Genomic DNA, 23,257 nt, shown 5'->3' on the forward strand with positions numbered 1-23,257 from the left:
TTTTGCTTTTGTTGTAGTTGTTTGAGCCTTTGTAGTTTTCTATAATTCCATCTTCTGCTACTTTTACGTTTTTGTAATTTTCTGATCTTTTGCCTCTTTGTAACCAAATAATTAGATCAGAATGGTTATTTGTTTTGTTTCATTTTGTAGTAACTTTGTATATTTGTATATAATTGAGTTAGTTATTCTGTTGTTTTGGATCCCATTTTGCATGCCCTTTGTAGTGTTTTGTGCTCTTTGCTTGTTTTTAGTCAATGTGAATGCCTTTGTAATTTCTATAATTTTGTTTTGTTTGATCTTTCCAGTAACTTTGCTTGTTCCTTTAGTTTTTATGATCATTATGCTTATTTAAAAATTGATTTCCAACCTTTTGTAGTTTATTTGTTCTTTTTGTAGTAACTGTCTTTGTAATTTTGTCCGTCACTTGGTTTGTTCTTGAAGTTGTTATCTTTATAGTCACTTTGTCTGTTTGTTGTTGTTTTGTGGTTGCTTTGTGGTCATTCTGCATATATTTGCAGTCAGTGTTTGTAGTGGTTTGAGTCATTTGCTAATGTGAAGTGTGAACAATAACATTCATCAGAGGCACAGGGTTCAGAGGCCCAATTACAGGTTTGAAGCCCAGAAGACCTCGTTCCTGATGCAAACGTCCTTGAGATTTCCACTAATGCTTCCTTTTTTGGCCTGCTGCTGTTTCTGACCTCCATCATGAAAGTCACACATGCTTAATATATTCAAAAATGCTGGTACCTAATTACACTTTATGCATAATGAGGAGGGTGGGTGCGATGAAAGGCCAGAGTCGGAACCATTTCAGGAAAAATAATTCATGCCGTCTGCTTGTTGACTCATTCTGTTCTACCACAATAACTCCAGCCCCCACCCCAATGATGGCTAATTGTTCAAGAGGTGGTATCAGAGGGGCAGGAGAGAGGTCTGGGTGTTACCAGGCGGTGGCCTCTCTTCTGCTCGTCTTTGGTGAAGGGTTCTTTTGTTGGAAATGTAATTCCTTCGCCCGCATGGTTGTTTTCATTGTATTCAAGAGCTTCCCTTAACGACGCCCAACGTTGCAGCTTGCCAACCTCTTCCACTACGTTCCTATGGTAACAAGTAAGAGTGAGTGCGTCTGGGAGATGACTGATTGTGTTTGTGTGTGTTCATTACGGTGATGTGGCTTATTTTTACATAATGAATCAATTATTGAGGCTGTGCAGCAAGCTCGTCTGAATAATTGCAAACCAAAAAAAGAAACAAAAAACCTTCTACACAAAACATGTAATGCGTACTTCCTTGGAAAAGGTGCAACACTGTGTTGTAACACTCTGTATGTGTGTGGACGGGAGATGATGTATAATGGGACATCCAACTGATATCATTCGCCTGCCAATCTGCACCCTGCTCGCCAAACCCAGCCTCCATAATTGCTTTATTGAGGCGAGTCATGGCAGCTACAGTATCTCTATTTATACACAGCCCACAGTATAGATGAAAGTGCTCTACTGCCCCCTGCTGCCCAATGCAGGCCTTGCATTCCAGCAAAACCAGGGTTCATGGACACTAAGTAATAAAAGCCTAAAGACAAAGAAATGTAGAACAGATGTCACTGTAGTAAATTCTCAAATACTAATAATGCTTAAAAATGCTAATAATAAAAAACTTAATAATCATCAAGAAAATCCACACAGACAAATCAGTTTTGTTTTAATTTAATTTCACATAATATGTGACTAAATGATTTGGTCATGTGAGACAGGCTGACATCTGTCGATGTTTGTCTATGTTTTGTCTTTAATTAAGATGTGAAGAGGGGTAACTAAGACTTATCCCCACTGCTATGAGAAGAGAGTCTGGATTGCTGTTTAAAGGCTTAATTATTAACCCATCCATAAACAAAGGGGACGCTTCACCATAGAAACAGAGAGAAAAAGCAAAAACACAAATTATACAGTACTGATTAAATATCTCATCAGTACTGTATAATTTATTTCTATAGTTCTAATCATTAGCTGCTCAAATGAAAACTCACAGTGTCAGTATCAAACAACAATCAGGGCATCTGTAACAATAACAAGATAAATATAGATTTCAGTGTTGGGGAGGGTTTGCGAAGAGAAAACTACTCCCCCTTGTGGTCAGTGATTAAACTACATCCGTTCATGATTCCTACTAGATTGCCTGAAATTTACAAGAGTGTCTTTGAATTTAATTATTCCTTCTTTTATTTTCTTATTGAACAGCAGACTAGGGACTGAGGGGCTGATGGCTTTAATGCAGGAGTCCTCAAATATGTAAAGAACATCTTCAAACTGGAAACTGAAAACACCACAGATCTGATTTAGTAGGTATTTATCCGACAGCCCCACCTCATGGTAAAATATCTTATGAACTCTTAAGATTGATTGCTAAAACTCAAACAAAGTTTTCAGTTTCTGGATGGCTTTCTGGACTCCTGAGGTCACCTTGGAACGTTGCTGCTCAGTCAACGATATTTGCATGAGGTCAGTTTCTACAACATACCTGACAGATAAGTCAGTGCCCGCAAAGCATCTGCCCAACTCCTTCTTGTGAAATGTTTTGATGTATCTGAATATGTAAGAGTCAACCCAGATATCATCCTGACCTTACGGAGAGACTCCACACGCCACTGCGGGACCTTCAGTATATCTCTCCAAGGTTTTTGAGACATCTTTAAATTCAGTCTGGAGCTTACTTCTGACTGCTGAGCTGCTTGGATTCTTCAAACAGCCCATGCTGTTCTGGTGAGACCCCAAATCACCCTCTCTTCTAATCTCTGTGGCTGAAATCTTGCCTGCTCTGGGATGTTTTTGTGAGGCACTGTCATTATAAGGCTCTGTTGTTGATATTGCGATATACTGGTTGAGGAAGGCCCGATAAGGAAGATGCTTTGATTTCCTTCTAGACCACTTGTATGTGGTTGGCCTTTCTTTGTTCTGTTGGCTGAACTTCCAGTTTGTCCTTTCCATTGACGCGTGCTTTCAAAATCCTCCCTGGAGCCAAACTCTCAGAGGAAACTTTTTGCCTCAAGGAGGCATTTTGAGTCTTTGAGAGAAGTCTTTGGATTTCATTTGCCTTACCTGGGCTCTGTGTTGATAATGTTGATAAGCTGCTTGCGGGTTCCCTCTTAGAGCTGCTGTGGCTTACAGAGTCGACATGCTTGTGATAAGATATTAACCTCGTATTATGACCAGTTTCTCTTGGGTTAATACCAGTAGTTTGGACTGTGACTGCAGATTGAAGCTCATCGGCTCTGCGAATGAGGTCCCCTCTCAGGGCTTGGACAGCTGCAAAAGGCCCCTCAATGAAGACTTTCCTCTCCTGGGGCACAGGACGAAAACGCAGCGATCTGTGAGCTGACCGCAGGCTCTCAATCACCAAGTCCCGATTGCCACCGAATATGGAAAGATCAACCGTAGCGCTTGGGACGTAGAAAAACACCTGCACCACAGAAATGTGCTTGAATTAGAAACTTTTATTTTGCAATCAAAAGCTTGTCAAAAGCAAGTGACGTAAGTAGGCATTGTGTTTTAAAATCACACCGATACTTACATCTGTGCTGAAGGGAAACACAGTGAGGACGAAGTCTTCAGGAAACTGGCTGTCTGTCATAATATGCTGCTTCTTTTCCACCACCCTCGCTGCATCTGCCAAAAGTTAGCACAGTTCTGCTGTGGTCTCTACCCAGGTCATTGTTATAATGATGCCTCATGAACCCACAAAGCTAGCACACTTTTTTTGTCACTCAGAGTGCACAGAGCTTGACTCGACTCATTATCTACCAGTCTAATGTTAGCTTTTATATAACAGTACATCACTTTGATAATATCAGATTAATCCATTCATCAGTTAGGCACACATCCAAGCTGCAGATCATACAAAAATCAAATGTTTCATTCATACATTACCCTTTCCACTCAGCATAATGTAAAAGTGGTTCTCAGGGGAAACTGAAATTGGTTCCCGTGGGTACCAATTATAGTGAAAAATAGCAGATATGTTTGACAATGACGAAACAGTTTGTGTAAGCCCTTTAGGTATTTGCAATTCCACATGGATAAGGTGGCCTTAGTTTGTGTCTGTCATTTATTATTACATTCACAGAGCTCCGGAAATAAGTCTCCTATTTTAAAAGAACAGAATATGTTCAAACTCATAAAGCAGACTGTATTGTCTGACTAAGGTAACTGGAACACTGCACCAATCAGGGAGCACTATTTTAATTTCTAATAATCCCATTGTACAATAAACAATACACCTGGCTTTAGAGTTAAACAACAGGCTGTATGTTATGCAGCAATGATAATGTGTCTGAACTGAAATAAACTTCATATTTTTGATAGAAGACAGTACATACAGATTCAACTGTACGTTGTTTTTAGGCCTTTATTGTAGTAAAATATCTGTATACATGAGTGTTGTCACAACACTATGAAGTTTTAAGGTGTTGTTTGCTACATTGTTTTTTATTTTAGAACTGTGAACACAAAAATCATAAATTGAAGAAAACTGAGTCTGCTTTTCTTTCTTTTTTAGAAGAGTTGGGCCGAATCCAAAGTGCTTCAGAGACAGGCACATTTACATGCGGTGACTTATTGTGAAAAGCAAAAATCACAGTAAGCGGTCATTAAAAAGTGTTCATTGTTTACAAACTGATGATGAGTCATCTCATAAATCATCATACAGCCTGTATAGGCTGAAAGTGTCGGCGATACTGGCCCTGGGTTTACTTGGAAACGGACTGAAATCAAAATTTGAAGTATTGCAGTAACATTTAGCTTAAATTAGCGAAGAGTGGACAACTTTATAGAGCAGCTTTTTGGACAACTTCATTTAACTCACTGAGCGCTGGAAGAACTGCTCATACGCAGATTAGCTTTTGTTGGTTGGAAGGGGACACCCTCAAAAACTGCTTGTTGTCATTAATGTATTTATTGAAGGACGCACAGCTTTACACACTATCAGTAGCGACATGTTAGCCTATAGCCTGCCTTTAGCCACCACCTGCTAATTTACCTTCTTCGTTTTCAAAAGTGACAAACGCAACTCCGTCCATGTTGGTGGGATATTTGACCTTTTCGACGTCTCCTCCATCACTCTTCCGGGTGCTTTGGAAGTGAATGGTCAGCTTATCAGTTATCCTGCCGGGGGGCAACACATTGGGAACACCGGAGACAACCACAGTCCTGCCGTTCTCCCAGGAGTCGGTCTCCATTACCCTTTTGTTATGCTACATTAGCACTGAAGCGTCGACATAACGGTTAGATACTCCCGCGTTTTTCGGCCACACTAAACACGCCTGTCATTAATATGTAACCACTAAACCAGTTTTCTGTTAAGTTTCACTTTCACTCGTTAATTCCATAGCGCTTTCATAATGCAGTAACGAACTTTGTCCACTAGGTGTCTCTGTTTCACTACATCCCAGGCTGAGAGGAGCGTTCGTTCAAAATGGCTCATTTATGCAGCTGGAAATGAGGCTGCAGAGCAGAGCAAACATCTCCGCAGTGCCCAAAAGGCACAGATACAAACCTCATGGCAACATCTTCCACAGAGTTGCCTCATCTGTTGCTCTTCCTTCCCATACCGAAGCGACATCTTGCTCCCAAGGAAACATTTCAATTAGACCTTGAAATTGCTGACTGCAGCTAACTACTCATACTTTAGCTTGGTGGAAAAAGTCAACACTTGTGGTGCAAACATTTATTAGAATCTAATTTTTAAAAAATGAAAGAAAAGAAGAAGAAAAGCCACGCCATACACAGAACACCTCTCATGAGTCACACAAACAGAAATCCAAACAAATTAAGCCAAGTAGTGACAAACTCGATTGTATTATTCTTGTGCATATAAACATTTTAATATATAAAACAAAGTGGCCTGGTCGAGTGCAAACAAACAGGTATTAAGGGTTAATAAAAGAAAAACCCAGGCTCTGTCCGATACCAGTCAAATCTCCACCTCTGATCATCACTTCAGTGCAAATGCAACATTCACGGTGTTTAATGGTGACTTTAAATAATTCAGGTAGTTTATCTGTGATTCAGTGTTTCTTCTTGTACAAATGCTGCTACGTGCCGTTCTAGAACCTTTAAACACCCAACGTGACACATTCAGTTCAATTTAAACATAATTATATCATCTAATTTTCAAAAAGTGGCAAGAAAAAAAATAATAATTTGGTACTAAAACAGCCGCAGTAGACACTAATGTGATAGCTGGCAAACAAACCCCAAAAGTCTCCAAACACTTTGACTTCAGAACAGCAAACTCGAGTTTTAGAATAGAAATGGGGCGCTGAGCGGAGCTCCGCAGCTACGGACAAATGTTACAAACTGGTGCTCGGTTTCCACCCTGCACAGACCTGTTGGCCGAAAAAAAAAGGAAAAAAGCTAAAAGAAACTAAAACAAAATAAAAATGAACATTCATTCTTCAGACATTTGATGTTTCGATTTGGACAGCGTCTGGGAGACAGTCCAGACTGAGGCAGCAGAGGCAGGTGGTTGGATGTGTGTTCCATGTGTGCCGCTCTGAGATCTTAGCAGCTATGAGCCAGTCCTGTCTGAGTCGCACAGCTCCCCTTTGTGTCCGCTGCTGGTTCTGAGTTTAAAGGCGGCTCGGGGGCCTGTGGGGCGGAACACGGCGCTCGGGGTGGTGTGTCTGGAGGGGAGCATGGCAAAGATAGGGCGCGACGAGGCCAGGTCTCTGCCGGGAGCGCCTCGGGTCGAGTTGCACAACCGTGGCTGCTGGTCCGACAGCCGGCGGATCGATTCGCCCCCTTTGTACATCTCTGCCAGGAGGTGGTGGGAGTCTGTACAGCTGATCCCCTCCGGAGGATGTGTCACGTCCAGAATCTGACTGCTCACTGCAGACGCACACAGACAGACAGCGCTGTGAGCAGTGGAGCCAATAAATAAAACAACTGTCATGGGTGAGCAGAGGGGGGGAAACAAACAAAAAAAATGACAACAACATCAGACCTGCACCATCGGGAGGCTTCAAATAAAATGCTGCTGTCAGCTTTAAATCTTTGAGTTGGAAGGACAAACAGATCTATGCGTCTGGTTATAATTTACTGGATTTTTTTTTTTTTTTTTTTACACATTTTCTTTAAAAAGAAAAGGTCCATCTCTCGGTCTTAATTCCTCTGTAAAAGAAGCTGCGTATGAGCCCCAGTCCTTGTTGATTGCCCCTAGTGGGATTGTTGACTAAACCGCCTGAATAATGAAGGGGAAAAAAAAAAAAAATCTCAGCACCTGCAAAGAATACAGCGTGATATTTGAAATAATCAGCACATTTGTGTCGGTGTTAATACTGCCAGGACTGCAGGTTCCACTGCCAGGTGTGATTTCTGCCCCGTCTGGAAATTATTTCTGCTTACATTCACAAACAGACGCTTTCTCCACAGATACGGAGCACAGCAAGCAGATTTTGACAGAATAAAAAAGGTGATGTTACTCCACTTAATCTGGCAAAGAGACTACACAGCAGCTGGATTTATCTGGTGATGAATCTCAGCACGAGTTTCTGATAAACACCTAAAGGCTGACATTCCAGCCAGCATGCGTGTTTTTACAAACTGCTGGCCTGAATTTGAAAAGAAAAAAAAAAGAAAAAACCCAAAACATACATAATACATATTATTCTGGACTAGGATTTGGAGCTTCTTCTGTGTTGAAGAGGTCAAATCTCGGTCAGAACCTGCCGCTAACTCGAGGTTCACTAAGCTTAAGCCTCCCTCTGGTCTTCCTATTACCTGCTTCACCTACACTGAGATCTGAAGAGACTGATTTTCTGCCGGCCTTCCTCCCATGACTGCCACGCCAAACCCCCAGAGGAACCTGAGGAGACAGAAGATGCCAGTAAGGTAGGTGTGCTTGTGGGTGGCAGGACAAGGAAAAAGAAGTCAAAAGTGGAAAACCAGTACTACCTGATGTTTGGCCATCATGTGTGCAGTGTGGATAAACGGAGGTCTGATGGAGGGTTTGTACTGCAAAGGCTGGCCCAGTAAAGAGTAGTGCGCTTCACCTGGTAATCAGAGTCAAAACAACCTTTTCAAATATCAGTTTGTAGTCATTTAAATCGCTTTAGAACCTAACTGCAGCTACATAGACAGTAGCTAACTAAAGTACTCGACAATCAATGATTAAAATATAAACTCCAAGTATAGCTGCCAGTTTAAACAAATGATATATGACATTTATTGAATCCTGTGTGCTAGAACCTGTTTAAAAACACGCACGCTTTAACATTGTTCATGGCAAGCAGGAAGTTGGGAGGTTAGCTACTGCTTAAACTACTTTGCAGCATGCTTTTCAAGCAATTTAGTGCAATTTGTCACTTAATGTTAAATCTTAGGTTAGACATCTTTTACAAGCACAGCTGAAGTTACTGTTGTATTTAAAGTTGCTGCACAGACCCTCAAGTGTTCTCCAATGCACTGACTCCTTCATTTAGCATCAGGAAATGATGCCCCTCAGCAGGATTAGTTTAAAACACATGATCATGCTCTTCACTCCAAACTTAAAACCTCAGGAATATCAGTACATAAGCAAAGGCTTGTGAATATGGAAGAAGGTTTCATTCATCCAGATAAGAGATGCTTCAACTGTACATTTTTTGATGTTGAATGCATTCGTGCGCCATTGAACTGCACAGTCACTGAGTTTTGAGGATGCCATGTTTGTAAGCATGTACGGCAATACTACTGCGCGTCTCTGACCTTGTCCATTGTGGCAGAAGGCTGTAGGGAGCTGCGGGTGGTGGGCCATGACAGGGATGGGTGAGATGCCTGTTGGGAGGCCCTTGACGCTGGGCGGCTGGCCTGGCGAGGGAGTGAGTGCCGGAGACGAGGGCAGGCTGCTCTACATACAACACACCGATGATGCAGAGAGGGGAAACCGGGAGGAAACACAAACACTTTCATTCAAAAAAAAAGAAAAAAGCAACTGTGGCCATTTCTTCCTTTCACAAAGTCATTCTGTGGTTCAAGTCATTGCTTTAATGTTCCATTCTATCCACATTAGTCCCACTAATGTACCATTACACCCTAATGCCGAGGACTATTTTCTCCTCATTTTCAGGTTTCGGCAGCACTCACTTCATTTGCAGAGCCTATTTACTACGACATTTAACCTGCCTGGAACAGCAGGCAAGCTGAGTCTGGCTCAAGGCGACAATTCTCACGCAACTGTCAGACGCGCACAAACAAACTAAATTGGCTTTCAAATTGCTTTCTTGTGACCGTCTTAACTTTCTGACACGTAAAGTATGGTCCTATGTAGAAAACATCAGCTGAACAAATTTACAACTGAATTCAAAATTATTTGGAAGTTGCTCCCGTCAAATGAAAACCTCTGGGTCGCCGAGCTAATTAAATGGTTTCAAAGGAGAAACTACGGTCTGAAAGGCACCGCTGTTCTTCTGTGATTGCCTGATGGATGCGCCTGGGCAGCGTTTGTACCTGGGTGTTGTCCGGAAGCGGAGGGAGCTCGGCGGGCCTGCGGTTGCGTTGGTGCTCGGGGCCCAAGTGTTTGTGGCTGAGTGGTTTCCTCTGGCAGGGGGAGGGGGCCCGGGGCTGCTGGCAGGGGGCTGCTGTCATTTGCAGCATCACCATGCCGCTGCTGGGGGCCGGGGGTAACAACCCTGCACGCAGACAGAAATGGAAAGGTTGAAGCAGTGTTTGTGTCGACAAGAGGCAAATCAGGTCAGCAAAAAAAAAAAAAAAAAAAATCCACTTATTTAATTCATCACATCAGCTCATCATTTATGCACCAAAGTAAATGTGTTTTTGCCCCAAAGCTGCGTTTCAGCACTTTTGTTCAGCTACACACCTCATCAGGGAAAACACTGCTCCTACACCGTTAGCCTCTCAGCAATTACGTCTTAAGAGCCTCGACTATAAGGGCACATTGGAATTGGCAATCAGAGAGTCCATTCCCTATTCCTGCTAAATCCTCTGCAATGATCCAGGAAATCCAATTATGTAATTATTTTGTGGCACATGAACATGACTTTTAAAACAAAACAAAAAAAATTAATAAAATAAATCAGTGCCCCGAACATACATTATACCTCCATCTAATTAACTTCTGTTTACATGAAGCTTATATGAGGCGCAAATCATACACAAACTTTGCACAGCTGATGCTGGTGTCCATTTAGGAAATAAAACCTCGTAACACTAGCAAGGACGATGGATATTTGGACTTAATTTGTAGATTATTTCTGGCCCCGGCCTAGCCAATTAAAAGTGTTTACTGGTCACGCTGTAGGTAAGGCCGTCGTGAGACCTTCATCCGACCTCATTACTGGAAGAGCTAGAAATGATGGCTCCCCCTCCACTGTGCTCCCATAATAATCAGACATGAATAATAAAGGTCATTAGTAAGGAGACTGCCCCACCTGGGCCTCTGGACAGCAATTCATGTCCAAAGAGACGGAAAACAAATGAAAAAATGCGTTATTGTAGCTTTGTAAGGCACGAGTCCATTTTATCTTTATTTCTCTTTTAATGTACTAAGGTAAACTGGGAGACAAATTCCCAGGGTTTTTAGAAGTAGAATGGGAGGCAGAGCCTTCAGCTTTCATGCCGCTCTTCTGTGGAACCAGTTTGGATTCAGGAGACAGAAACCCTCTCTGCTTATAGATCAGGCTTAAAAGATTCCTTTTTTCCAAAAGCATATAGTTAGGTTTGGAACAGGTGACCCTGAATCCTCCCTTAGGTACGGCGCAATGAATCTAGGCTGCTGGGGGCGTGACAACCAGGGTTCACAGCAACTTTAACCCTTGTGTGGTGTTCGTATTTTTGTTACTGAGCCAGTGTTCATGGGTCTGGTGGACCCGCTAGAGTTTTGGCTTTCCAAATTAACACTATCAAACAATTTTACGTTAAATTACTCAACAGATGTTTACTTCATCCCAACTACAAGCCATATGAACAGCAAACATGGTTAATTTTTTCCCTTTACCTTTGTTAGATCACATTTATGAATTAATGTGCTTCTTGTTCTTTTGTTTTTTTTTATAAAATGTTATAAAAAAATAAATCAGTTATTATCAAGTGGAGTGAGTGGAAAGACACAACACATTTACACGTAAAGCAATATGTTTCACAACTAAATGGGATCAGCTGCTCATCAATGGTGACATTAGGCCCAGGGTTGTAAAACAGGGGGAGGTGGTGCACCCACTTATCCCACACTGTCCTGATGGCAGCTAGCTTGTCTCTCTGCCGTCGAGCTGGTCTGTCGTCTCGGTTATCAAAACGGAAAATCCTGGATATTTTGTGGAAGTTTTCCAGAGACATTGATGCACGGAAAGGTTCTTGCCGGTTTCTGCATCCCACAGGGATTCTGTGGATTCCCCTTTGGACCCGAAAACTCCTGCAAGGATAAGAACCCCAAAGTAGGCCTTTGGGGTTCTTAGATCAATTTGGTCCATCTTCTTCCATATCTCTCCAAAAACACACCTTCCTTCTAGATTACTGCAATCCAGAATAATTTTCTGGATGGAATCTGGGATGAAAAGCTCAAATGAAGACTTGATGTCCTGCACATGAGTAACTGCCAGCCGTGTTGGCCCTGGCTTATCACAGTAGCAGCTCTGCAGGGTGGCTGATTTCTTGGGCAAGAAGACCATTCAATTTCACCATTTACTGACATCCATATTTATTCACTTGCGGTCTGATGGGCTTGTTCTGGTCCTGGAGCTGGCTGCAGATGGGGTACTCATCTTCGTTTTGTTACTAAATGGTGCTCAACCTCATCCTCTTCTTCAAAGTCACTGTCAGACTCTGAATTTTCAGAAATGTGAAATATTCTGAAACCTCTTTGTCAACATCATCGTCTGAAGCCCCTCTCTCTTCCAAAATCAATTGGATGGCCCTCGCAGCAGATAATCTTTTGCCATCTTGATCAGTTGTGATAAAGAACCACACTGGCAAAGTCTTATTTATAGTATTATGCCCCTAATTTGCAGGTGGGACATGGTTTGAGAAATAAAATTTTGGATCCCTCAAGAAAGAGGGTAAAATGTGTGGGAATGTAAGAGCAGACGTGTTGATAGTTGAATTTTCAACAATGTTGCAACTTTGTGCGGGAGCAGGAGGGGAAGAAAACACTATCAGCAGCACCAGAAAGGAGGAAGACAGAGTGTGGGAACACAGGACCTACACTTTCAACACTTTTATTAGACCTGGGTCCAGTGGACCCGAACACCTTGTAATGTAAATGTGTGGGGGGAGGTACAGTATGAAGTTATTGAAAATTTGTTCGGATTTATGTTGTTCACAGAAAATAAGCCAAAGCCAATGAATTTCAGGTTGAAAAAATAATTAATTGTTTAATTTTTCTTTCGAAAAAAAACTGAAAACAGGTCTCACAGACCCGAACACCATACAAGGGTTAAGTGACATTGGGCCAAATAGGTGGATTTTGAGCAAAGCTTTCTTCAAATGCAACTACCACCAAGAGAGCCATATCACTGGTGGTAAATACATTAGAGGGTTACCGAGGCAACCGGAATCTGGAATGTCCGCTAGCAACCAACTATCATCTACAAAGCGGTGCATGATCAGCGAATCGCTTCCTGTGTAAACACCCCTGAACCTTGAAGATAACCGTAGTTGATTAGCAGAGTTGCAGGTAAAGCACTCGACAAACACATTAGCTTTCATCCTCACTTCATTTCAAAGGCATAAAAGGTGGAACATTTAGTAAATACTCCAATCTTCTTCTGTACTGAATCGCACAATGAAACCAACAGTCCCGCTTCAAGACTGTAAAAAAATACATTGGGAAATACATTTTTACAACGTGAACAACGTACCTCTGTAGAAAAATATGGCAAATTAAAAAAAACAAAAAAAACCAATCAATATTTATGTTGTGTTTATTAAAAAAAATAGACCCTTGTGAGCGCTGGTATAAAATCGGATAAATATCGACCACATTTTCTTATGAGACGGGCTACGCCGTCTACCATCATCAGTTTATACAGACACATCTGTGTGTTTGATTGAACGGGAAATACTTTGAAAGTTAAATGACAGAAGTTCTATAGGTTTGAGAAGTGGGTTATGAAGCAAAATATTAAAGAGTAATATTACCAAAGCCTGCATATGAAAAAATAAAGAGTTATCATTAAGAGTAGGACCAACTGGGAAATAAGATGCTAGAGACCCTCTATAACCACTGGAGCACCGCAACGGCAATACCAACAACTTCTTCTGATGAGTCATGACATCAGTCATTTCTTACTTTATTGTTTTCTTTTTTTTTGTCTCAATGCAGTCGTTGATGTCACCTTAACATTTGCAGTGGTCGACCTAATCACTGTTTAATCTCCATCCAGCTCTGGAGGAAGAGGGACGTGAGCAAATCACTTTTACTTATTCAAACTCCAGGGACCTCCCATCACAGGGCCTCGCGCTTTTTCATTTCAAAAATCCAGAGTGTAAATCTAATCATGCATCTGCCGCACATACAAAGGTAAAGTAAACTCAGGGAAGATTATTTCATTATGAAGCGCAGGCTGTGGCTACAGAGGAATCCGGTCTGCGGTTATTGACACTGAAAGATGAGCAAAATAAAGAATGTCAGAGCGCTGGCAGTGATGGGGAATCTCCAGGGCAGCTAATGTCAGAAAAAAGCGAATATTCTCACTTTACTGCGTGATGCTACTGTAGATCACCGTGTGTTTCTATCTGGACCTGTGAACAGGCTGCATGCCAGCCTCAGAGAGGAGGGTACCTGCGTACTGCTGGCCCGGGTGCTGCTGGGAGACGCAGGGGGACGAGGTCTGAGGAAACTGGAGCTGCTCCATCATCGGTGTGGGCAGGAAACTCACTGTTGAACTGAGGATGAAAACACACACGGGGATGTTCAAAATCATAGATTTCTGGAGACTAAAACTATTTTAAAATGTGAGCGGATTTTGGCGAGTGAGTGAAATTTGAAATGTTTATGATCCAATGACCACACTTAAAATAATTCAAGCTCCAAGTATGAGTGAATAAACCAGAAGGTGACACTGGATCAAGTCTGTTAGCGTTTTAGTTTATCAAATCATCAATGAATGGTTACTGGAAGTCCACTATGCTGCAGACACCCAGGACTTGAGTTTAGAGAAAGTTTAAAAACCACCTCTAAGCCTACACAGACGTACACCTTGAGGAGATCTGAGGTGGGAGTATTTATTTAAAAAAAACAAAAAACAAAACAGAAACTGGAAAGTAGGCGCTCTGCTCTGTAAGCAACCTGCCTGCAGGGACTCGTCTCCAGCTGGTGAAAAAGCGGGCTGCAGGTGGACGGTCGGTCCTCGTGGGAGCAGACTGAGCCGTTCCAACACTGCCACATAAATCATTCCCGCACTGACTGCCCTACTAAAGCAGCCTCATTTTACAGCTGGGACGATGAGAAAGTGACCTCTCCTCACACGCGTGCATCTCTGCATTGTTCTTTTGCTGGTGACGACTGCGTACATGGCCGCGCTTGTCTCTGCTGTTTGTTACGTATACGGAGTCCCAGTGGTGCTCCTCTCGCCAGTATCCAGATTGATTGGGCCCACGGAGGTAGAAACTAATTACATGTTTTGCTTTCTGTGAGCTAGTTCTATCAATCAGCTATAATGAGAGGCTCCACACTACTCCGCAGCAGCCGAGTAATGACAGGAAAATGGCAAAACCTCTTGGAGGCGGCGTCAGAGTCGACATTCATCAGCTGCACGCAGACCCAGTTCGCCAAAAGGATGGTGGTAATAACTTCTTTTTTTTTCTTTCCCTCCACAGTGAACAAAGATGACCTTGGCTCAGAGGCGCTTTGGGGATTCACTCATCAACCCCGTTTGGTCTAGAAATAAGAGGCACCTTCAAGCACCTGGCAAATCGTTTGTTTTCTGGGACAAAGAACATCTACAGTCGGGCTAATTTCTTCCATCTAAATCTGATTAACAACTTCGATTTAAAACGCGTTAGGACGGGATGAACATAAATCAGAGGCACTTTGTTATCAGTGTAAACATTCAGCTAATAATTACAACTTCACCTTGATACTAATTATTTATCAATGTAAACTTTGTGGCTTTGAAGCAGTTACACACACCCCTACATGTGAAGAGTATCTGTGTTCATACAAATACTTGGAAAGTTTATTTCCAGTGCAGTTAAACACGTCATTTCAAATCAGCACTGTGACGTTTGTCCACCTGGGAGCAGCAGTGAGTTGATGTTCTGTTAGTATGAATACTCCCTTTACCCCAAAATCTAACAATACGTGACCGCAGGATTTTATTTATTTCATATGAGGGATCGCGTCGCATCCCAGCATCGGATGCCTGACGGGTAAGCTGTTCAAAATGAGAATGTGACTAACAGCTGCTCTCCTGCTGAGCTGTATCTGATTTGAGAAACGCCTAGCACACGAGCTTAAAAAGGAAACCAAGATGGTGACTTCCAAAATCTCCTTTAATATAAAAAGCTAAATGTATTTTCTGAGAAACTGTGAAACAGATGATCGCCCATGATTTGGATAAAAGAATTTCAACCTCAGCCTTTTCCCAAGGAGGGGTGGGAGGACAAATCCCACGCTGTGTGTTTTGGCAAAACTGTGTCTGTACATATTCATTAAAAAGAAAAAATTGGGAGAATTTGTCACAGACAAAAAAAGCCCCCGACTAATTAGTGTCCAGGGACTCAATACCAGCATCAAATATCCTTTTTTTGATGGCCACATAAGAAAAACCAGTAGTGCACGAGCTAAAGTAGAAATCATTATGTATTCTTTTTAGATCCATAATGAACAGACAAGCAAATGAAAAGGTTTAATACGGGTCCTGTATGGACACAAAAGACTATTTTAGTCGACCTCTGAGCTGCTCCTACCTGATCACATCCTTTCACCATCGGAGAAATTCTGGGTCGACACTGACACATACGTTTAAGATGATAACTATTATTATCAATATTATGGCCGCATTCTTAGTTTTACACAATGAGGGAAAAAAAGAAAGTTTATTGTGTTTGAAACAATAGTGTGCAGGATGTCACAGATGTAGATCCGTACCTCATGGTGGTGTGCTGGTTAGGAGGCAGCAGGCTGTAGCAGGGCTGCATGCCAGCGACAGCCACTGCCCCCTGTCCCGGCTGGCAGGACACAAACACTGGCTGCTGGTACGTCTGCTGTGGAACAGAAACCTGCTACAGGGGGAAAAAAGAAAGAAAAATATGCAAGTGTCAACATGTTCACTGTTCTTTCTTTAGCAGACATTTTAAAACTCAGAGCCATGTTTTTGCATTTCCTAATGTCAAATAAAGACCAACAAAAGGCCTCGAGCGAGGCACGTTTCATTCATAGCAGTGCTCTTATTAATCTAGCTGGGGGAGCTCACGGAGGCGTCCCATCATCAAAGTACCTGATAAGACTGCATTGGAGGGTACTGGACCATCATGCCTTGCATCTGGTTGCCCATATTGCTTTGCTGGTTGCCAGTGAGAGCGAGGTTGGGTGTTGGCTGCACGCCCACTACTGTCTGGTAGCTGGACGCTGGGTTTGGCATCACGGCTTGGTGCACTGAGGCAAAATGAGAAAAGGCACAATGCTGTGACCGAATGAAAAGAGACCCCTGAAGGATACGCTGCGATAACAAACCGCCAAAAGTGCAATTAAGGAGTCGTGATTTCGGTGTAGCGCGGCGGGAGAGGACACTCAGGAAAAAAGCCGAGGCTATCACGATTTCACAAGACAACTGTTCAACATTTTATTGATTTTCAAAGGGTATTTGCTTCTTAAAACAATCCCAACAATGAGCACAGAACCTCCATCAAGCTGAGAACAATAGAAGAGTGTTTGGGGAGTTGAGCTGTTAAAGCTAAAGCAGGTCTGGAATAAATGAGAAAGTCAATATATCTGATTTAGCCTGCAGTGGCCTAAACCTGCAACTTGAGTAGACGAGACACTCGTCTGATGAAGGTAAATTACAAAAACACTGTCACTTTAATGAGATTTCTCCTTCCTACGATACCTTTTTGTTTTTAAAATTTAGAGAGGGCCAAATACAAGGACACACAAGAGACGACACAAAGTCACGCAGGCAGGTCCGACGATTCTCCAAACGCCCTAAAATGGCAATGCCTGCACCTAACCCAAGGCTGTGTGTGTGTGGGGGTGGAGGGGACTCGGACACTTAAATGTCAAGGTGACAAAAAGACATTTGAAAATACAGTCCCTTGTGACACTCATGCACAGTAATCTGAGTGACTAAGGAGAGGATGTCCTTTTGTGAAGGTGTCTTTACAGTCTGCCGCCCTGGGAGAAAAGTACGACGAGACAATGAGAGCGCTCGGCGAGGAACGGAGCAGGAGGACTATTTTTATCCTCCCTCGCCTCCCACCTTCACTTACAAACCAAGCATGAAATGACCGTAATATCAAAAGCACCCGATTTTTATTCCATTCCAGCAGGGAGCGACGAGGGGACGGTTCTGACTTCTTTCCTTCCATCAGACGCAGATAATGACCGACTGTCCTGATTGTTGTGCAAGCGTGGCTGACCATCCTGACGGACTTGTTCGGCTTTCAGGATTAAAGTCATGAGGGAGGAGAAGTTTCTACTCTGTAGAGTTCTTCCTCAAAGAAGAACTCGTCGTTCTTCTTTGAGAACTGGATTTGCAGATTTCGTTTTAAAAGCTGTCCTCTACTAAGGTGCTCGCACAGTCTAGCGACGACAACGTGAGAGGGCTGGAAAAGAGACCGGTTCACTGTGAGATTCATAGAGGCCTCTCAGACAGCGTCCCGGCCCCGCATCCCGTCTCTCAGGCTCCAGATTCTTCTTTCTTTGTCACAAATCATACAGAACTGAGGAGAAGGACCTCTAGAAACCTCAAAATATATTCCTACTCCTTCCATGAAAAACACACAGGTGATCAGTTATATTAACCTTAAGATGAATTGAAAGTACTGAGGTTTTAACCTCTGAGAGTCACTGATGTTCTCGAGCCATCTGTCATTAAACTTTCATGTTTCCATTTCCATAAACTAACAAGCAGGCTGGCAGCAAGACTTTTCCGCCATTGTACTGCGAGCCCTAGACTGCACCATCATCACTGCAAGAAAAACCCTGACTGGTAAATGTGTCACCTGAAATTGCTTGTAGTCCAAGAGAACTGTAGACCAGTGAAAACTGCCTGCTTGATTTGAACACAGTAAATTGTTCCACTCTGCGTGTGGCTTGGTCACAGGGGATCTCCTGTTCAGACAGTTTGCTTATGTTACATCAGGGGAAAAGGAAAAAGGCTCACATATAAAAAGGTGTAAGGACTTGAAATGATGCTTGAAATTCTCCCTTTAAAGGAGCTTCTGACAATATGTTCCTGTTAACTGATTGCAGCTATCGATAAGAGGGACACTTGGACACTCAGGCAGCTATTAATGCAAGTAACATGAGAGGTATGCTACAAAAAGTCTTAATTCTTTAAAGGAGTGAATGACTAACTGCTTTTTCACCCATTTTCAGTGCATTCCTGATACATGGTTTGGGGCTACATTTCAGCCAGAGGCGTTTTATAAGACGTCCATTTTATTAAAATGTATGGAATTATGAAAGCAAAAAGTACAGTCAGATTTTGACTGCACATGCAAGATCAATTGAAGGCACAGAAAATGCATCGATGCACGATGCATCACTAACAGTCATGGATTGGCCTCCCCAGACCTCAGCTTTACTAAAACTGTGTGGGATCCTCTCGACCGTGAACAGAATGAAGCCAGGACTACTTTCATAAGAAAAAAGCTTCCTTAAGAGAGCTCAGACTGTGTTGACAAGTACTGACAAGCAAGGTTGTTAGAATTGCACAAACTGTTTTTGTCATATATTGTCCATTTATGTTTCCATAAATTGCTACATCTATATCAGATTTTCCCAGTAAAACACAAAGAAATGAAAGCTGGCTCAAGACTTTTGCACAGTTCTGTATATCAGTACTCAAGGGGGGAAAAGGCCAATGAAATTAGTCAATATTTATTTGTTCAGATTTGCACTGGTTAAATGTTTGAATGGAGAAATGTTGAACACATTTGTTTTAAAAATAGAGCTCTATTATATTTTATATAATTTGGTTTGGCATCAGTTGTCAGACTGTCAGCAAGTTGTTGGTCTGGCTTCTCTCATCAGTTCATCCCTATTCTAAACACACACGGCGACTCTGTGCTGTGCAGGAAAGCTTATTTATTTGCAACTGAAATCCGTTGAGCTTCAGATCTAAAACATTTTTTATTACCGTCTCTTTGATTGAATATATAACTATATTCAATCAAAGTGACATTCTCTCTCTAGGCCTGACATTTAGTTTGTAGTAGGAGCAAGAGCAACAAATCCTCAAAGGAGCAGCAGAAACCAGAGAAAGGTTGATGTACGACTCAAATCATAGCTGTATTCTTTCAAGAAAATATGTACCATCTTTAGAGGACATTAGCTTTATCAATTGTCTATCTAGTAGTGATGTTCAATTTATATAACAATGCCTTCTAATAATTTCCTAACAGCAGTGAAGAAAAAAAAAGGAACACTTCAGTCCTTCCACATATATTACACGATGCTTTCTCAGAAAGAAGCTAAAGCCCTGTGGTAGTGGTGACTGTCTGATGCAATTGAGTGGAAACACTGACAGGTTCCTCTGTGGCCACTGGCTGGGCCGTCGGAGAATTTCCATTGATAACTTATTTATTGTGTGTGCAACCCACGCTGCAGCGTCTTCACCTTTAGCTGCTCTTCTATGTGTGCATCTCTAATTAATGCAAAAAAACGAAGGAGCAACGAGGCGCTGGAGTCATTTTTTTTTTTTTGTTTCCCAGAGAAATAATTGCTGTCCTTTGCCTTTGTAGGTCAGCTCCATTTGTTCGCTGTCTATTCCCCGCATCCCCAGCAGGGAAGCCACATTTGCAGCTTACAGATGACAGAATAGTGCCGCAGCCACTTATGGAGACGTGTGTGCCTGATTGTACAAGTCACAACTCTGGGGCGACATTATATCCAGTTAAGTAACAGAGAGTGTAGGTGTGTGTGTGTGTGTGTGTGTGTGTGTGTGTGTGTGTGTGTGTGTGTGTGTGTGTGTGTGTGTGTGTGTGTAGTGAGGAAAAAGACCAAGCAGGAGCTAACAATCTCAATTCCTGTGGCAAAATGAAAAAAAAAAAAAAAGGGAAAAAACGAAAGACAACAGAAACTGAATAATCTAGTGATGACTCCCGGGGAGACATCTGAACTCGTAAAAACAAACAAACAGAGGGAAGGAAGGGAGGAATATTTGTCCTTCACAGAGCCGTCTGACATAAAAATGCTCTCTAAGAGCTCAAAGTGAGAAGTTAACAAAGTCTATTGAGCATGACTCATGACAAAACAGCTAGGCTGAGCTTTGCTCCTAACAACACGGAGCCTCAAATTCAAGGAAAACTGTGGATCTTATTCATTAAAACACCCTTTGATTTGCCTTCAGATCCACTGTGCGACGCTTTCAAAGCTGTGCTAATTTGTACTGTCGGTACTGTCGGTTCAGCACAGAAGAGCAGAGGTAAAAGTAGAGGGAACTGCTGGCGTTTGGTATCCCAGTGTGCAACTTTAATCTGAATTTATTATCAATCAAAGAAGACAATTTATAACGGAGCCACGTGTGGCTGTGAGCACATCAGTGCGTGTCAAAGATAATAAGGACAGAAAAATGTTTTTCGCCGCTAAAAAGAAACAGGAAAAAAAAACAAAGTGAAAAAATGAAGTCATATTTTTTTCAAAGTAACAAAATTAAAGGTATTGAAGTGGATGATTAGTTCACCGTGTTAAGAAATTGCTCAAAACCCTTTAAACTCAATGTAATCTTGTGACAGCGATTACATAACAGCATAATAGTGTGTGAAAGTGAGTCCAAAAATTACCCTCCTTTAAAAAGACATCCAGTGGGCTGGATCGTCTTCGGCTGGGCTGCTTCTAGACCCCGGGCCTTATATTTGACACCTAACATGTGAAACTGGGTTTAATAAATTTATTGCTTTTATATTAGTCGGTTAGTCACCACCCTCACCCCGTTTAATCTGCTAGTACATTAGTTGCCAAAAACACCACAGTCACAAAGTCAGCAGTAGCAGCGGCTCTTTAAAATGACCGTAGGTACCTTGTTGCTGGGGCAGGTTTTGGCTCTGTGGGCAGTTATAGGGCAGCGTGCTGACAGGCGGCCGGTAATGCTGCTGCTGCTGCTGCGTGCTGGAACAGTGTGGGTGGTGGGTTGAAGAGCAGTAACACGAGGACATCTGCGAGAGACGCAAAACACAAATTCAACAAGCGTGTGACGCATCAGCGGTCCCATTTGAATTGACTTCACAGCGGGAGGAGGAATGAAGGATTAGTCATAAAGCTGGTTTTCACTGCAGGAGTGACTCATGATGACAAATTAGCACATTCTGAGACGCCTCTGGACAAGACGGCGGGATTTTATCTGTGCAGCTGTTAGCTGAAGTCCATACCTGTTGGACAGGCTGCTGGATGTAGGTGTGCTGCTGCAGGAGTGGCTGGTTCAGGGCGGGTCCGGGAAAAGCAGCAGGACCCAGGGCGGAGCTGGGATATGTGTGATTTTGGGCCGGGGTTGGGAGTGGGATGGGCTGACCCTGCAGCACCCCCGGGTGTCCTCCTGATGGCCCTGCCACTATGTAGCTAGCAACCTGCTGTGGAGGAGCGCCCTGCAGCACCACAGCAGAGGGGTGGTGGTGGTGGTACACAGAGGGATAGTGGCGACCATCAGGAGCTGAAGGGCCACTGTCATTGGCTGGCTGCTGCGCCAGAGTCATGTGGCTAAACTGGGCGTTGAGAGAGTCAGGCTGCAGAGATAATTATGGGGAACACTTTTAATAAGGCACAGATTAAAATCAACAATAGACAGCAGTAGATTCTCAGAGCCAGGTCACACAATTTAACACATTTATTCTGCTTATAATCTAGATCAATATACAGCTCAACCAGCGCGTTTCTAATCCAAGTGTTAAATCAAAGACACCTCATATCGACTTTCACTTTAACTAAATGCAGATAGCTCATATAACTGACCCAACTCCTCATGAGTATCAGCAGCCCAGGTCATCTCTGACATGTTGTTGGAAAAATAGTGTTTTTAGTCATGGATTATGCAGCACTAACATCTGGTGATGAATTAAATATTAATGGAACTTTCCACAGGCGTAATTAGTCACAGAGGCATGTCTTTCACTAAAACCAGGTCAAAAATGAGGTTAAGCGAATGCATGATCTATATATATGTGTGTAAATGGCTCCGGCTGGATTTAGATACACCTTTCCACAACATAAGTTAGCAGAATAGTTATTCGGAGGCGTGTTGAGATCTGCTTTTCTAAAGTAATGCATAGAAAGGACAAGACGTGAACTATGAGGATGCAAAACTCCATCTGCTAATTTCATTATTTCTATGAAATAAGATAATTCACAGACTACCAAAATATGAATACATTTTAATCAATATTACTGATACAAAAGGCACATCAACACAGTATGGAGACCTGGGTCTAAGGAGAGCTCAGAGGACTTCTTTAGCACAACCCAAAACGAGTGGATTCTTTTTTCTTTTTGGACATTTGTGTCAGATTTTAATGAACTAATCCAACTGCTCAGAGAAGAAGCCTATAAATAAGCTCTTAATGAGCCAGGTCTGACAGGAGATGGAGCGGGGGAAGAATAATAACATGGAAGAAGGAAGTTCGGTACCACAGTGTATTGTTGGTTAGGACAGACGGGCAGGAACTGAGAAGGAGGAAGAGGAGGAGGAGGAAGAGGATAAGAAGAGACCATTGGGTTGTGGACAGGCTCAGAGGGCGGCTGGAGAGGAGGACAGATCGGCTGAGGAGGGAAGGGAAGAAATGGACAGAAGGACAGGAGACAAGATTGGACGGAGGATGTTAGTAAACCGGTGGGGCTCACTAGCGTTCCTTCACATATTTGTAATATATTTTATAGGTTGGATTTACTGAAAGCTAACACTAGCTCAGTCTCACACAAAGCCAATATTAGCTCAGGCTCAAATAGTGCTACACTCCACTGAATGCTAATGTTATTGCAAACGTGGGTAAAGTAGCTAACGCTTAGTTAATGTGCTAACATGCAATTAGCCAGACTTTTTATAAGAACTATACTATGTAGCTGGACATGATAATAAATATTCTGTTTAATCAGTTTGTTAAAGTTTAGTTTAGGACATGGT

The 23,257-nt window shown here is 42.4% G+C and overlaps 1 protein-coding gene across 13 annotated transcripts in view; it reads right to left on the bottom strand.

Moving 5' to 3' along the window:
* Positions 1-2,954: 2,954 nt before the first annotated feature.
* Positions 2,955-23,257, bottom strand: part of LOC120746233 (R3H domain-containing protein 1) — a 55,945-nt gene continuing 35,642 nt past the window's right edge. For 7 of the 13 annotated variants that reach the window (XR_005698809.1, XR_005698805.1, XR_005698807.1 and 4 more), the window contains 13 exons: positions 22,765-22,896; positions 21,516-21,866; positions 21,167-21,302; positions 16,424-16,581; positions 16,075-16,208; positions 13,765-13,868; positions 9,477-9,658; positions 8,736-8,877; positions 7,944-8,041; positions 7,770-7,854; positions 5,029-6,878; positions 3,565-3,659; positions 2,955-3,453 (listed from right to left, as the gene is read on the bottom strand). Coding sequence is in view for 3 of the 13 variants with exons in the window: in XM_040051594.1 (XP_039907528.1) it covers positions 6,559-6,878; positions 7,770-7,854; positions 7,944-8,041; positions 8,736-8,877; positions 9,477-9,658; positions 13,765-13,868; positions 16,075-16,208; positions 16,424-16,581; positions 21,167-21,302; positions 21,516-21,866; positions 22,765-22,896 (1,842 nt within the window). In the remaining 10 variants the exon portion in view is untranslated. Of the gene's footprint in view, positions 3,454-3,564; positions 3,660-4,548; positions 6,879-7,769; positions 7,855-7,943; positions 8,042-8,735; positions 8,878-9,476; positions 9,659-13,764; positions 13,869-16,074; positions 16,209-16,423; positions 16,582-21,166; positions 21,303-21,515; positions 21,867-22,764; positions 22,897-23,257 lie in introns of those variants that run through there. The other 6 variants (XR_005698806.1, XR_005698811.1, XM_040051594.1 and 3 more) reach the window with 6 other exon arrangements.

The sequence above is a fragment of the Simochromis diagramma genome, unplaced genomic scaffold (assembly GCF_900408965.1).
Source record: "Simochromis diagramma unplaced genomic scaffold, fSimDia1.1 OVJJ01000107.1, whole genome shotgun sequence".
Lineage (NCBI taxonomy): Eukaryota > Metazoa > Chordata > Actinopteri > Cichliformes > Cichlidae > Simochromis > Simochromis diagramma.